This window comes from Erinaceus europaeus, chromosome 12, assembly GCF_950295315.1.
Source record: "Erinaceus europaeus chromosome 12, mEriEur2.1, whole genome shotgun sequence".
NCBI classification, from domain to species: domain Eukaryota; kingdom Metazoa; phylum Chordata; class Mammalia; order Eulipotyphla; family Erinaceidae; genus Erinaceus; species Erinaceus europaeus.
The window spans coordinates 80,982,928-80,999,960 of NC_080173.1; the positions used below are offsets into that span (position 1 = coordinate 80,982,928).

The 17,033-nt window shown below is 44.4% G+C and overlaps 1 protein-coding gene across 10 annotated transcripts in view; it reads left to right on the forward strand.

The window, feature by feature from the left end:
• The window catches only part of RAP1GAP2 (RAP1 GTPase activating protein 2), a 283,508-nt gene that overhangs the window by 184,376 nt on the left and 82,099 nt on the right, over positions 1–17,033 (forward strand). For 2 of the 10 annotated variants that reach the window (XM_060204156.1, XM_060204157.1), the window contains exon 1: positions 5,189–5,230. The exons of the other annotated variants lie outside the window; for them this stretch is intronic. In XM_060204156.1, coding sequence (XP_060060139.1) covers positions 5,204–5,230 — 27 coding nt within the window. In that variant the 5' untranslated portion in view covers positions 5,189–5,203. Of the gene's footprint in view, positions 1–5,188; positions 5,231–17,033 lie in introns of those variants that run through there. 10 annotated transcript variants of the gene reach the window in all.

Sequence of the window (17,033 nt, forward strand, 5' to 3'; positions counted from 1 at the left end):
GAAAATGGAGTTGGATTGCTCCAAGGCAGCCACCCACATTCTTTTAAAAAAATTTTTATTATCTTTATTTATTGGATAGAGACAGCCAGATATTGAGAGGGAAAGGGGAGATAGAGAGATAGAAAGAGAGAGAGATACTTGCAGCACTGCATCACCACTTGTGAAGCTTTCCTCCTGCAGTTGAGGACCAGGGACTTGAACCCTGGTCCTTGTGCATTGTGACATGTGCACTCAACCAGGTGCATCACCACCCAGCCCCAGCCACATTCTAACAGCGCTTTTCCTGACACCCACAGGGTCTTGTCGCTGTGCGTGCAACCACTGATGGCATCCGTTACGCACGCAAATCTCCCTGTTTACGCCAGAGGCTGGCACAGTAGTTTACTGTTTCTAAAACACTTTTTTTTTTTAAATTAGTGATTTAATCATGATTAACAAGGTTGTTGGATAAGAGGGGTACAATTCCACATATTTCCCACAATTAGAGTTCTGTATCCCATGCCCTTCCCTGATAGCTTTCCTATTCTTTATCCCTCTGGGAGTATGGACCATAATTCTTTATGGGGTGCAGAAGGTAGGAGGTCTGGCTTCTGTAGTTGCTTCTCTGCTGGACATGGACATTGGCAGGTCATTTCATACTCCCAGCCTATCTAAAATACTTTTTGAGCTCTTCTGGTTCTCACAGCCATCCAGGAGAAGAATTATTTTGCTTACTTTATAGATGAGAAAACTTGAGTTGCAGAGAGAGACGTTCGGTCTTCCTCCTAGCCAGCTGGTAAAGACACAATCTTGAGGCATAGGATTTCAAGTGCAGCATTCTTTTACTACTCCAAGAAATAATTACTAAGTACAAATAATTACTGTGTATCTCCTGCATCTCATCTCTCCTAGGGTATCCCTCCTCCCCAACCATTTGACAACCTTAAAATCAGTATGTATCTCATCAGCACTTGCATGCTCGAGCTTGTAATTGGTGCTGATTGTGCTTTGTTAGTGGGACTTAAAAAAATGTGCATCTCACAATGGATATCATTTTGATGTTGTGAAATCCCCCCCCCCTTTCTCTAGTGTGTGCAGACATAGTTTCTTCCAGGAGTTTTCAGTTTATAGGAAAAAAGCAGGCTGTCCTAACTGTTAACATAAGTCAGGATATGAGATACATTAAAACCATATCAAGTTCTGTGAGGATTCTGAGTGACACATTTCAGATAGACTTTAGGGAGGATGGCTAGGATTTAGACTCTGAACATCCTGTCTCTTGCGTATCAGTTAGTTGGTCTAAGGCATATACCTGAGCTTCAGTGTTATGGTTCAAAACTTGACCCCAGAGGTGGTGTTTGTGTTGCTGGTGCAGCCGGCTGACCTTGTTATTTAGCTCCCAGACTCAGCTCCTACAGCTTGAGAGTTGGAGCAATAATAGGTGGTCATGAGGATTCATGCTGAGAACACATGAGTTTGTCAAGAGTCTGGCACACAGAGTGGGAACTCAATAAATGTCAGCTGCTCCCATCACAAAATTACTTCTATAAATTCAACAGATTTAGAACCTGCAGATATTTGCAGATGAGTTGCTGTTGTCAGGTTAGGTACATTTATATTTGTCACCTCATTTCATCATCAGAAGCACCCAGGAAGGTGGGGGATCGTGAATTCTTGTTTTATACTGAGATGCTTCCCCTTCTTGATATTTCTTTCCTTTCCTTTTCTTTTCTTTTCTTTTCTTTCTTTCTTTTTTTTTTTTTTGCCTCCAGGGTTACTGCTGGGGCTCAGTGCCTGCACCACGAGTCCACTGCTTCTGGAGGCCACCTTTTCCCTTATGTTGCCCTGGCTGTTCCATCTTTGTTATAGTCATTATTATCGCTGTTGTTGATGTCATTGTTGTTGGATAGGACAGAGAGAAATGGAGAGAGGAGGGGAAGGCAGAGAGGAGGAGAGAAAGATAGACACCTGCAGACCCGTTTCACTACCTGTGAAGTGACCCCCCCCCCACAGGTGGGGAGCCGGGGCTCGAAGAACTGGGATCCTTCCATCAGTCCTTGCGCCTTATGCCACATGCGCTTAACCCGCTGCGCTACATCCCGACCCCCCACCCCCTTTGATATTTTTAAATGTATTCCTGTACAGAGTCAGGAGCTTGAACCACAAGACTGCCTGGGCTCTCAGGTGCTGTGACTGAGGGGCTTACAGAGTGGCTTAGACATGGCATATTCAGGGAATGGGCATGGCAGGGAGGGGAGGAGGGTGTGCTAAAAGGCTTCTTGGCTCAGCCTTCGGTTCATATGGGAGGGAACAGGGAAGCTGTAGAGATGCAGGAGTCTTGTTACTTTTTCCTGGGGAAAGGAGAGAATGGCTCATTGGGGCAGATAGAGGTGGAGAGGAAGATCTCTCTCTGTGTCCTTTTCAGTCAACATTGTAAGAGTTGGAAGGGCATGCTAGCCTCCCTAGAAGTCTGGCTTCCTTCAAGCACATGGCTTCTCCAAATGACACAGGTGGCCCAGTTCACACCCTGAAATCTTGCCCCTCCTCCCTCCCCATCCTTTTTGGCTTTCTGCCGGGCTGGGCTAGCTTCACAGGTGGTAGAGAGACGACCAGGGACTCATGGCTGAGCTGGGAAGCAGTATCTCCTTTATGAATCAGATACATCGCCTTTTATGCATCTCTTCACCGGAAGTGGCAAGGGAAAGAAAATGACTAGGAGAGGGAGTGGAGCAAAAAAAGAGCGTGAACAGAACATAGAAAGCTTCCATCTAACCAGTGGGGATTAAACCAGTGCCCTGCAGGCAGGGCGGGACCCAGGTAAAAGAGTGATTATGTAAATAGACCACATCGTAAGTAATACAAGCCAACCTAATGTGATGATCAAAACAGAAGGTCTTATAAGCAGAATTTAGAAGCATACCAACAGTTTTCAGTGTAATTCCAGGCTCCCAGGGATGGATCTGTGCCAAGACCTTATCCTGACCTCTCTCTCCTCCTCTGGGCTGCTATGGGGTGTCTGGTGCTGAAGAAGCTGGAAGGTGGGCTGGGCAAGAGAGAGGATGTGAGCTGTGTGTCTGGCAGTGGGCAGAGTAGGGAAAGCAGCCAGAGGGTGGGCTTCCTGGGTGGGACTGAGCGGGGAGGGGGTTCTTTTCAGACTGCTTTGGGGAAGGGAGCTTGGAGAGTAAGCAGGGAGCCAGATCTGGGAGGAACAGATGATTATCATCCTAGTCACTGTTCACTGGGGGCATTTTGTGTCTTCCTTTCTACTGGATGCATCTTACACACCACATCCTATTCTATAACCACCTTGCAAAGTGATTTCCTCACCCAAATGAGCTGGAAACTCAGGCTCAGAGACTGAATAACCAGCCGACACAACGGAAGCAGCAGAGCCATGAGTTACAGCCCTGTTGACCACACACTAAGTTGGGCCTATTTCCATCACACTGTACTGTCTATTTGGGGAGAGATGAAAAAAAAACTCCTTCCTATAACAAGTGATGGTAAGGATGTAGAGAAAAAAGGAACTCTGATCTACTCTTGGTGGAAATACAAACTGGTACAGCCCCTATAGAAAACAATATAAATAAAAAATATATAAATAAAATAAATACGGATATACCCTATGAATCAGCAGTACCACTCCTAGACATACATACGAAGGGCTTGAAAACATTGATTCAAGAACATACACAGGGGTCACATGGTGGTTTACCAGGTTCAGTGCACAAGGTACCATGTGCAAGCACCGAGGTTCAAGCCTCTGCTCCCCACCTACAGGAAGGAAGCTTCACAAGCAGTGAGACAGTGATTGCAGGTGTCTTTTTTTCTCTTCCCCTCTCTATTTACCCACCCTCATTTTTTTCTGTTGTATGAAATTTAAAAAATATATGCACCCCTATATGTTCACAGTTCCACTGTTCACAATAGCCAGAGAGAGAGAAAGAGAGAGAGATATATCATTCTAAGCTAGTCATCTGTTAAGAGCACAGAATAGAGAATAAGGAACCAAGAAGGATAAAGAACCTGTGAGGTATATAATATGCTCTTGGCTTTGTAAGATCCTTGTGAATTCTTTTAAAGACACAGTCTGGGCTGGGGAGATTACATTTGGCTAAGCAAAGAAGGTGTGAATGCCTGAGGTTGAGGTCCCAGGTTCAGTCCCTAGCACCACCAGAAGCCAGACCTGAGCAGTGCTCTAGTTAAGAAACAACAGATGGGGAGTTGGGTGGTAGCACAGCAGGTTAAGCGCAGGTGACGCAAAGTGCAAGGACTGCCGTAGGATCCCAGTTCGAGCCCCCAAGCTCCCCACCTGCAAGGGAGTCGCCTTACAGGCAGTGAAGCAGATCTCTGCAGGTGTCTATCTTTCTCTCCCCCTCTGTCTTCCCCTCTTCTCTCCATTTCTCTCTGTCCTGTCCAACAACAACGACATCAATAACAACTCCAATAGCTACAACAATAAAACAACAAGGGCAACAAAAGGGAAAATAAATACATAAATATTAAAAAAAAAAAAAAGAAACAACAGACCATAGGCACCTGCATGATTTCTTTATTTTTATTCTTCTTACTTGTAGGGATTCCCAATTCATAGATGGGAAAACCGAGACCTCCACCAAGTAAGGCTTGCCTTGAGCCCCACAACAAATGCATCAGCCCAGGCTTCGTAGAGCCTTGCACTGCCACAGGGACTCATGCCCCAGCCCTGCCTTCCAGCCACATCCCACATCTCCAGCAGGATGTATCCCACATCCCAGGCAGGATGTACCTAGCATACCCTGCAGGATGTATTTTGAGTCCCCTGCGGCAGGACTATAGAGGGTGTCTCAGTGTGGAGACGGAGGGAATAATACTTCTGGCACACTGTTCTCTAGGACCCCAGTGAGTCTCTTCTTACAGCTTGTTGGCAAGGTGCCACACCTGGGAGGGACCCTTGCACTAACAGCATGTGGAGTGTGGCAGCCCCACTGGCTCTGGATTTCCCCGGAAGGAAAAAAAGAGCACTAGCAAAAGAGAGGTCAAAGGTTAGGGCTAGTGAATGTAGAATAATAGCTCCAGGCGGACATGCAAATCCTGTAGTTCCTTGTTTGATCTCAAGGAAGTTGTACAACGTCAGCAGCAGCAGTGGCAGCCAGAGTGGTAGCTGCTGCAGTGTCAGTGGTGCTCAGACAGACAGACAGGTGCCCCTCCCCCTCCAACGTGCAAGGGAAGGCCCTCATGGAAGATGATGGATTTTCTGAAGAACCTTTTGGTGAGTGTCCCCAGACTGTGAAGGGGACAGTGTGAAGAAATGCCTATCTAAGCCCCACTACCTGGAGGGGGTGGTGAGGAAGGGGCCAGGGCCCCTCTTGCTGTCTGTCACGTGGCAGGGAGTCCCTGGTGGCTGCTGACCAGTTGTTAGGCATGGATGCCACATGTCAGGGAGGGGAAGGAGCAGAGATGGGACAGAGGGAACAGTGTGTATGGAGGGCAACTTGGGAGAGTGTGGGACAGGATTGGAGACCAAGGACTTGCTGTTCTAAAATGAAGGGGTCCTGGCAAGGGACTGGAACTCACCACTGAGCTCCTCAGATACGGTTTCTTGTGGTGCTGGGCCAGGGCTTGAGCAGAAGGCTGTGCTGCAGATGGGGGTTGCCAGGGCAAGAGAAGGAGGGACTCAGAGCTAGGCTTCCACCTGGCTGCAGGCATTTGGAACTGGCTGGCCAGCCCGGTGGGTCCAGCCTCTCTTCTTTTGTGCTCAGATGCCTGGGATGGCTCTGGCAGGAGACTCTGTCAGTTACATAATTTCAGAACCCTGCAGTGTGACACAGGAGTGATGTGTGTGTTGTTCTGGGCTAGCCTAAGGAGTCCAGGTGGCCCTTGGTGACCCCTCCTGGTGAGCTTGAGAGGCCTAGACTCTCCGGGACTAGTTGGTGGGGTCCTACTCACAGACCTCCCTGCTGCAGGCTGGAGGAGCTGTGTTCGCCTTGCTCTCCCCTTCCTTAAGTGTGCAGTCCTTTCTTTATTTTTTAATTTATTATTTTGTTCTCCCCCCCCCCCCCCGTTTTCTTTCTATTTGTATTAGTTAGGGCAGATAGAAATTAAGAGGGGAGAGGGAGATAGAGAGAGAGCAGGATAGCTACTTACAGGCCTGCTTCACCACTCATGTAGCGTCCCTCTTACAGGTGGGGAGTGGGGGCTCAAACTCAGATCCTTGCCCATGGTGATGTGTATGTTTGACTGGGTATGCCACTACCTGGCCCCTTGCTTTTTTTTTTTTTTTCTTTCCCTTAGGGGAGCTAGGGAAGACAATTTAGGGGTGAGGATGGGAAATGACAGGGCACTGTTTTGGGGGCTGGTGCAAGACCACATGCCCCCCCCCCCAGCCTCAGGTTATGCCATCATGGGCTCCAGAACCAGAAGATGATCCCAGTGACCTTGTTAAAATACAGAAGTGACCTGAGCCCTCAGAACTTGAGCAGAGATGTAGAGTGGTCCACCAGAGGGTTTACACTGTGGACTCTCATCATGTGGTTTATCTTTCAGAGATACTCTGTTACATTGATATGTTTTGACAGCAGATTTGCAGGTTGACTGGGTGTGATCAGGGAGAAACAGAGAACTCACTGATGACACTTGGGGCTTTGTCCTCTGTTTTGAGCATATCAGGGTGGGTGGAGGATGGGGTGACTGGAAGAAGTGAAAGGTTTTGAGGAAAATAATTAATGAGAGTTCTGTTTGGCCTTGTTCAGTATGCGATGGCTATATTAGGCATGCATGTGAGGTGTGGTGCTGGCAAAGCCAGATAGATCTGCATTTAAATCTGCCTCCTATCCTTTCTTTTAAAAAATATTTATTTATTCCCTTTTGTTGCCCTTATTATTTTATTGTTGTAGTTATTATTATTGTTATGATGTCTTCATTGTTGGATAGGACAGAGAGAAATGGAGAGAGGAGGGGAAGACAGAGAGGGGGAGAGAAAGATAGACACCTGCAGACCTGCCTCACCGCCTGTGAAGCAACTCCCCTGCAGGTGGGGAGCCAGGGGATCCTTACTCTGGTCCTTGCACTTTGCACCACGTGTGCTTAACTCACTGCGCTACCGCCTGACTCCCCTCCTATCTTTTCTAAGTGTGTTCTCTCTGAGCAAGTTGCTTAATCACTCTTCCTCTCCAGCCTTCATGTATATGTATATGTATGTGTACATGTATATGTATTTATATTTATTATCTTTATCTATTTATTGGATAGATACAACCATAAATCGAGAGGGAAGGGGGAAATAGGAAGAGACACAGAGAGACAGCTGCAAATCTGCTTCACCACTCGTGAAGCTTTCCCCCTTCAGGTAGGGACTGGGGGGCTTGAACCTTGGTCCTGTGCATTGTAAGATGTTTGCTCAACCAAGTGGCCCAACCCCGAGCCCCCCCCCCCCCCCCAGCCTTCTAATCCTTCCTCCCTGAGCATTTGTGAGGTGTCTGATTTGAGTGCTCATGTCAGATACATCTCGGTGGTCCAGCAGAGGAGAACTTGGGGTTTCCTAAAATTCTGCTGATAACATCTCATTTGTCACCCCAGGAATACTCAGTGCCTCCCATCCCCATTATATAGAGCAGAGGGTGGAGATGTTTCTGGTGAGCAGGATTTGACTCATAGATGTCTTTTGTTTGGTCCACGTAGAGATCTTAGAAAAATTGAATTGATTGTCATTGTACAAAAACTGGGAGAGTTTACATACAGATTGGATTGTCCAGCTTACCTTGAGAAGCTCAAAATTCTGGTAATGCAGAGCTCGCAGGTCTGCGGCAGCCTGAGTAAAGACAAGCAGCAGCTGCCCCTTTTAGAAGGGCCATGCCTTCTTTAGTTTGCTGTTTTTCACTCCCCCATTCTTTGTTTGTTTGCTTGTTTTTCTGTTTGTGTCTGTTGTGGAGGTGAAATTGACACACATAATGTTTCAGTGACATTCATAATGCCCTGCAGTCACCACCTCTAACAAGTGCTGAGGTTATCTTTGTCACTGCCAAGCAAAGCCCCATTACACAGTTGCTTTTTCCTTTCCCCTTCCTTCCAGCCTCTGGAAGCCTCCAGTCTTCTGTCTGTATGGGTTTACCTCTTCTGGTTATTTTGTAGGAATGTAGTCATATAATGTGTGACCTCTTGTACCTCCCATTCTTATACTTCAGCATCATGTTGTTTTGAGGTTCATTCATTATATAGTGTGTGTATTAGTACTCCACTCCTTTTCTTCCATGCCTGAATGGTATTCGATTGTGTGGATATCCTAGAACTCGCCTGCCCATTCTTCTGTTGAGGCACATTCACCAGTTCATATACCCTCTTTCGGCAAGTACGGATAGTGTTTCTATCGAGTGTAGCTATGAGCAAGAGTCATGGACAACTGTTGGAGCACCTATTTTCAGTTTTTGTGGGGATCTATCTAGGTCATATGGTTATTTGTGTTCGACTTATTGAGGAACTGCCAAATTGTTTTCCATAGTGCTCTAGCAGTTTACATTCCTGCCAGCAGTGCATGAGGTTCTTGTAATTCTTTCATATGCTTGCCAACACCTGTTATTTTCCCTTTTAAAGCCATAATCATCCTAGAGAGTGTGACAAACTATTTCATGTGGTTTTACTTTGCATTTGCCCATGACCAAAGATGTTGAGCATCTTTTTATGTGTTTATTGATATGTTTGCTTCTCTTCTTTGAGGAAACATCTCCTCAGATCCTTGCCCACATTAAAATTAGATGGTCTATTACAGGATGTTTTTGCTCATAAGAAGAATTTAGATGACTAAAACTGATGGACTTTCAAAAACAATGGTAACTGAACTGTCTCTTGGGTTTTGAGAGAACTGTGGTGGTTGTGGGGGCTGGGAAGGGCACAGAACTTTGGTGGAGGGTGTGATGATGATACACTGACCATGCATGATTGTGAAATTAGACCCCTGAAATCTTAAATTTTTTTTTTATTAATTTTATTTTTGAGAGAGATGCAGAGAGTGAGACACACACAGAGAGAGAAACACCAAAGCACCAAAGCACTGCTCAGCTCTGGCTTATGGTGGTGTGGGGGATTGAACCTGGGACTTAGGAGCCTCAGGCATGAGAGTCTGTTTGCATAACCATTATGCTGTCTCCCCTGCTCCAGACCCTTGAAATCTTTTTTTTTTAAATATTTATTTTATTTATTTATTCCCTTTTGTTGCCCTTGTTGTTTTATTGTTGTAGTTATTATTGTTGTCGTTGTTGGATAGGACAGAGAGAAATGGAGAGAGGAGGGGAAGACAGAGAGGAGGAGAGAAAGATAGACACCTGCAGACCTGCTTCACCACCTGTGAAGCGACTCCCCTGCAGGTGGGGAGCCGGGGTTCGAACCGGGATCCTTATGCCGCTCCTTGTGCTTTGCGCCACCTGCGCTTAACCCGCTGCGCTACAGCCCGACTCCCGAAATCTTATACATTTGTAAAACACAGTTAAGTCACTAACAGAAAAGAAAAGAAAAAAAAAACCAAAACAGATTGCTGTTCTGTGGGTATTGAAGTTATATACTCTGGATGAGTACTTTCTCAGATATATGATTTGCAAATATTTTCTACCATTCAGCTGATTGTGCTTTTACTTTTTTAAATAGTGTCCATTGAAACACCACAGCCTTAACTCTTGATGAGGTCAAATTTATCTGTTTTCATGACATTATATGCAAGAATCCCTTGCCAAATCTTGAGATCATAAAGATTTACCCCTTTGTTAATTCCTAAGAGTTTTTATAGTCTCAGCACTGAACTCTTTAACTTTTGCTCTAAGATAGTCCTTGTAGATGTGGTGTGAAATCAAGGGATCCAACTTCATTCTTTTGTGTGCAGTTACCTAGTTTTTCCAGCACTATTTGCTGAAAAGATTGTTTTTTCCCATTAATTTGTCTTGGCACCCTTGTCAAAAATCAGTTGTCCATAATTGTGTGGGTTTATCTGTGCACTCTATATCCTATCCAGTTATAATTTTTTGGTCATTGTCAGAGTTTCATTGCTATAGGTCAATCTTTTCAGACAGAAAGACAGAGACAGAGAGATAGGAGAGAGGAAAAGGCACCATAGCACTGAAGATTTCCCCAGTTCAGTGGGGACTAGTCTTAAACCTGGGTTGTATGTGAGAAGGTACCCTCCGTGGTGAGTTCTCTTGTCAGCCCCCATTACATTCTCCTACCAGCACCACACTATTCATCACCGTAATTTGGTAGTTTTTGAAATTGGGAAGTGTGTGTTCTTTTTCAAGAATGTTTTGGCAATTCTGAATCCATTGAATTTCCATATCACTTTTAGGGTCAGTTTTTCATTTCTACAAGTACTCCGGCTGGGACTCTGACCAGGATTGAATTGAATCTGTAAATCACTTTGCGTAGGATTGTTGTATTAAGTCTTTCAACCTATGATATGAGAAATGGAATATTAGGCCATTTATTTAGATATTTTTTCATCAGTGTTTTCAGTATATAAGTATTTTGATTCCTTTGTCAAATTACTCTCAGTATTCTTTTTGATGCTCTTCAAATGGCATTGCTTTCTTGGTTTTCTTTTCGGAGTGTTTATTGCTAGTATAAAGAAATGCAAGTGGTTTTTTTTTTCTCGTGGAGTGTTGATCTTGTGTTTGGCACATTTCATGACTTTCTTTATTAGCTCTAGTAGATTTTGTTGTGGATTCTTTTGGGTTTTCTGCTATTAAAAATGTCATTTGTAAATAGAGTTTTTTTCCCTTTGCAGTTTGGATGCCTTTTATTTATTTTGCTTGATTGCTCTGGTTAGAACTTTCAGCACACTGAATAGTAGTGATGACAGTGTGAATCCTTGTTTTTGTACCTGATTTTATGGAGACAGCTTTCAGTATACTTTCAGTATCACAGCACGAGCTTAACTATAGATTTTAAAAAGTCCTTTGTCATGTTGAAGTTGCATTCTATACCTAGTTTTCTGACTTTTTATTGTGGAAGTATAAAGGAGTTTTTGAATACCTTTTTTTTTTGGATGTCAATTGAAAGTGTTTCCTGCATGTACATAAGTACATGAGCATGCTCTGTGTTGAGGGAGGGCTGTACCAGGCTTTGCAGCCTGGCTCACGTGGCCTCCGCCCCCATTTCTGAGAATCTGGCTGTTATTAACTCTGCTGGAAGGAATATGTGCTCAACATGTTCTATGCTGTGAGTAGCAGGAGTGTGGTACTCTCTGGGAGGGGTATGGAGGAAGACGCTCACACATAAAAACACCTAGAGCATCCTAGAGCTAGGGAATGTCAGCACACCTGACGCTGACCCTGATGGGCAGCAGGTGGGTGTTGCTTCTCCAGCTAGGGTCCAGGAGGAGAGTGTGTTGGTTCCCTGCCCTCCTTTCCCTTGTCTCAAAGCTGAGATGCAATAAGAAGGAGGCTACTCTCCTGCAAGGAAAGAACATGCCTCGGTATAGAGCTGTCTGGGCCAGAAGGAAGCTGCTCCTGCCCACTGGAAGGGCACTGAGTAGCTATATGGGCAGTGGTGGCCCTCGTGTACTTGCAGATACCACATAGACCTTCTATTTCCTCTGTTGCTTCTGGTTCTTCACTGTTGCTGGAGAGGGGTGGGGGTGGGCGTGTGGGGCTACATGGGAGTGAACGCATAGGGGCATCTGGAAGATTTCTTAAGACTGGCTTTGCATTTCCTATTCACTTTTGCTCCTGCTACCTCAGACATCCTCCAGAAGCCTTCCCCAGTCCCTAAGGGCAGGCTTCGCACTTCAAAAAAAAAAACAAACAAAAAAAAAACACAAACTAAAAAACAACCAGGTGGTTTCTATATTGGGAGGTGGGAAACAGAGAGATTGAACCTGAATATAACCCTGATCACAGCCTGTTATTTCCTTGGCAGAATGCTGGCTCTGGGTGATTATTTCATGGCCTACTTGACTGGTTGGTAAAGCAGATCCCTCTGGGAGTTACCGGCCGCCATGCTGATTTGAGTGGTAACAGCTGTTGCTAATAATAAATTAGACAGCAGAGTGGTTGCTGCTATTGATGAGGAAGCCAAATTACATTTCTCAGAAAATCCTGTGCCTGGCTTCCCGATCAAGGGGGATCCCCTTCCCAGGCATGCCCAGGGTAAGGCTTCTTTCTGCCCTAAAGGACCTTTTAAACAGTGCCAGTGAGTCAGCAAGCATTTATTGAGTACCTGCTGTGTGCCCTTGGACTGTATGAAGCATGCTCATGGGGTATGGATAAGGGCAGGACTAGATGGCCTGAGTCACCCTACATCTGGGTGGAAAAGGAGACTTGCTCCTTGCCAAGGCTGGAACTGCCCCATTGGAAAGTTGTACGAGTCACCAAGAAGTGGTGCAGTCCAGCTGGGACCAAGTTGTCCCTGGCTGATTTCTGCTCCTGGCCACTGTCTACACAGGAATCATCCACCCAGTATATTACTCAAGGCTGGGCTGAATCATAGTCCTTCTGTCTCATCAACTGTGTTAGCTGAGGCCACAGCACATCTTCCTTCAGAAAATACAGACCCATTTATTTAAAAAAAAATTGTCAGAGAGAACCTGACCATCACTCTTGACATTATGTGGTGATGTGGTGCCAGGGATTGAATTTAGGACCTCATATATTCAAGTCCTGAGCCCTCCCACCAAGCCACATCCTCAGCTATCACACTTTTTATTTTTAGTCTCATGTAATGCTTTTAGAAATGCCAGTGAAATCCAGAAAAGCTAAGTATTTTAAACCAGAGAAAACTAAATACCTTAAAGGTACTCAACCATCCCTATCAGAACAAAGTTTATTTCCCAAGAGAACTTTCTGATAGTTCCTTCTAGGAGTTGCTGTCCACTGAGCATCTGGTGTGGGCTAGTCCTGGCCAGGCATTTCTTACTTTTCCTTTCCCTCTCCCCTCCTCTCCCTCTTCCTTTCTTTTTGTTGTTTTTAATTTTTTTAATCTATAAAATGAAAATATTGACAAGACCATAGGATAAGAGGGGTATAATTCCCACCATCAGAGCTTCATACCTCATCTCCTCCCTTGAAAGTTTTCCTGTTCTATCCCTCTGGGAGTATGGACCCAGGTTCATTATGGGGTGCAGATGGTGGCAGGTCTGGCTTCTGTAATTGCTTTTTCACTGGACATGGAAGGTCAATCCATACTCCCAACCTTTTTTAAAAAAAATTATTTTCCCTTTTGTTGCCCTTGTTTTTTTATTGTTGTTATTGATGTCATTGTTGTTGGACAGGACAGAGAGAAATGGAAAGAGGAGTGGAAGACAGAGAGGGAGAGAGAAAGACACCTGCAGAGCTGCTTCACTGCCTGTGAGACCTTGCAGGTGGAAAGCCGGGGGCTTGAACCGGGATCCTTATGAGGGTCCTTGCGCTTTGCATCACCTGTGCTTAACCCGCTGTGCTACTGCCCAACTCCCCCCAGCCTGTCTTTATCTTTCCCTAGTGGGGCAAGACTGTGAAGAGGTGGGGTTCCAGGAAACATTGGTGAGGTCATCTGCCCTGGAAAGTCAGGTTGGCATCATGGTAGCATCTGTAGCTTGGTGTCTGAAAAAGCATTAAGATATAAAACAGAACAAACTGTTTAATAATCAGGAATCTAAAGGCAAGAATATATCAAATAAGATTTGGGGTTTCCATTTTGGAAAAAGCTAGTAGGTCAATTTTAGGTATATTCTAAGGGACTTAACTAGTTTTGGCCTGAGCCTGACAGCTAACATGCAGGTGGACCAAAGGTATTGTCTGGGGAGATGGTGTCAGAGTTGGCAATAGGACTAGAAAGCTGGGTCAGGGCAGAGAGTAGCTCCCAAATCTGGGAAAACTATATAAATACTGTTAACTGTAAACCCCATTGATATGATCTGGCTGGCTAGATATTTCTTACGCATCTCCTCATCTCATCATCTCCATGAACCCTGAAAACCTGGATTGATAGTGTTTTCAGGTAAGGGAATTAGGAGAGGTTGAGTCCAGGCTATGTAATTTGATGCCACACAGCTGGACAATAACAGGTCAGCCTTTCCAGATGTAGCTGTGACCTCTAGACTCTACTTTCAACTTAAACCTGAATTCTGAGCATTGAGTTACTCAAGCCCCGACCTTCTGTCCATTTTGATCTTCAGGATGTTGACCCAGAGGTCTCACACCAGCACTGCCCATTGAACATACATTCTGTTTCTTTACTTCCTGTCTTTGCCAACACAGTTAGTGCTGCTTGGAGGTCTTCTTCCTCCTCTCTATCATGTGAGACCTGCTTGTCCTTTAAGGTCTTTGTGGGATCCCAGCTCTTGCAAGAATCCTTCCTTGGTGTGGTGGTTTTAAAATATGATCACAAGGGGGCTGGACAGTGGTGTACCTGGTTAAGCCCACATAGTTTGAAGTGCAAAGACCTGGGTTCAAGCACCCAGCTGTCTGTCTGTAGGGGGAATGCTTCACTAACAATGAAGCAGATCTGCAGTTGTCTGTCTTTCTCTTTCCCTCTCTACTTCCCCCTTCCCTCTCAATTTCTCTGTCCTATTCAATAAAAAAGAAAGAAAGAAAGAAGGAAAGAAAGAAAAGAAAGAAAGAAAGAAAAATGGAAAAAAAAAGCCTTTAGGAGCAGTGGACTCATAGTGCAGGTACAAAGCCCCAGCAATAACCCTGGAGGCAATAAGTGAATAAACAAGTAAATAAATAAATTAAATAAAGTATGTTCACAAATTCTTTGATTCTTTGTTCCTTGAACCAAGAATTTAGCTTCACGGAACCTAATCCCCCTTCCCTTAAGAAGGTGCTGGTCCTGCATGCTCCTGTTTAGTGGGCGGGGGGAGGGGAGGATATTACTCAAGAGACAAGATTGTGAAAAGTGTTGTGGCTTCTCTGTGTTTCTCTCTATGACAGAGTCAGCTGTCATGCTATGAGGATATTCATGAAGCCTCTGTGATAGGGTGTTTAGATCACTGGCCAGTAGCTCTAGCTACTGTCAAGCCTTCAGATGATGCCTCCTCAGTTGAAATCCTGACTGCAGCTACCTGAGAATCCCTGGGTGAGCTCTTGCAGAGTTAAGCCAGTTCTGCATTCCTGACCCACAGAAATTGTTTTGAGTTGCCAAGTTTTGGAGTAATTTGTTACACTGTAATGGAGAACAAATACACTTGACTTTCTAGCACAAAGTGCTTCATGCTTCCCCTGAACCGTGGTGGCTCTGGTCATCTGTAACATAACAGCTTTACCTCATAATTAAGATCTAGTACCCAGGAAATGACTCACGCCTTATAATTCCAGTATCCAATCCATCTTTGCAGTTACTTGATCAATTGGGGTTAACAGATTAACCAATAGGAGCATATTGTCTAAGAGTACAGTTGAAGGTTTTGTTTGTTTGTTTTTGACTGCCAGTTAGCGTAGATAACAGAGTGAGTTAGATTTGACGGTGATCGAGAGAGCGTGCTAGTTTTATGATACACAGAACAAAAGTTGGTCTTGAAAATGCACTGGCCTGAATCCAGGGGCTTTCTGTGGATGCTGGAGACTGTGTGCTTGTGTCCTGGGACACATTCTGTTGTGAAGGTGTGGGGAGGACCTGTAGAAAGGGCTGAGGGGAACAGAGAAAGGAATGCCCTTGTTCCCATTATGTGAGGGTCTGAAAAATGTTCATCTGTTGTAAAAAACACTAAAACATAACCATAGAATTCTTTAAAAAATATTAAAAAGCAAGAAGGAAAAAGTATACTTAAGTATTTTGGCATATATATATATTTCAGTCATTTTTTTCCTCTGGATAGGTGATGTGCAGGTATATATATTGCATACAAATATATGGATATATCTATATCCAAACAGATTTTAAAAATATATTTCAGAAAATGGAATTATCTTGTTCTTTTTTCTTTTTTGCCATTAGGGTTATCACTGGGGCTCAGTGCCTACATGATTCTGTTGCTCCCTATGGTCAGTTTTTTCATTTCCTCTAGAGAGAGGGAGGGAGGGAGAAGGAGAGGGAGAGGGGAAGAAAGAGTGAGAGAGAGAGAGAGAGAGCAAGTGCACAGAGGAAGAGGAGGAGAGAGTACCACTCCAGTATTAGTGAAGCTTACTCCTTGCATTTACTGCCACTTGGTTGCCAAGGACTTAAACCTGGATCCTTACACGTTGTAACACGTGTCCTCAACCAGATTTGCTACCTGCTGGCTCTTAGGATTATCTTTTTCTTAAACTTTTTATTCTCACTAGGCAATGAATACATTGTGATTCTTTGTACTAGCAAAGTTAACATTTAGATTTATTTTTTCCTTACTTGTGTTATTTTGGCTTCTTCCATGCCCATTCACAATGTTGTGATAACTATTCTTACAGTGTGCATATGCCCAAATAATCTCTTTAGGGTAAAATCCCGGAATTGTATTTATTGGACTACAGTAGGAACATTTTGGGGGATTTAGATAATTGTACTGAATTTCCTATTAGAAAGGTTGTATTGGGTCGGATGGTAGTGCAGCACACATGGCGTGAAGTGCAAGGAACGGCCTTAAGGATCCGGTTTTGAGGCCCCGGCTCCCCACCTACAGGGGGGTTGCTTCACAAGCAGTTAAGCAAGTCTGCAGGTGTCTATCTTTCTCTCCCCCTCTCTGGCTCCCTATCTCAATTTCTCTCTGTCCTATCCAACAACAACAATATCAGTGGCAACAATAATAACAATAATGACAACAACAAGGGCAACAAAATGGAAAAAAAAAAAAAAAGGCCTCCAGGAGCAGTGGATTGTGGTGTAGCCCCAGTAATAACACTGGATGCAAAAAAAAAAAAAAAAAAAAAAAAAAGAAAGGTTGTCTCAGGTACACACCTGTAATTCCTCCGTCTTTGCCAGTATAGAGTTTTCTTTTTATTCTTGACCAATTTAATACAGGAGAAAGAGATATCTGTTTATCTTAAATCTTTGAATAACTGGGGAAGTTGGGCATTTGCATTGTAGATTTTTAATTTTATCGGGGGTAGGGGTGCCCAAGCACGGCTGACACATGAGATGCCTGAGACTGAACTTGGGACTCCAATGCTTTATCCACTCTGCCACCTCTTGGACCTGTATTGGTT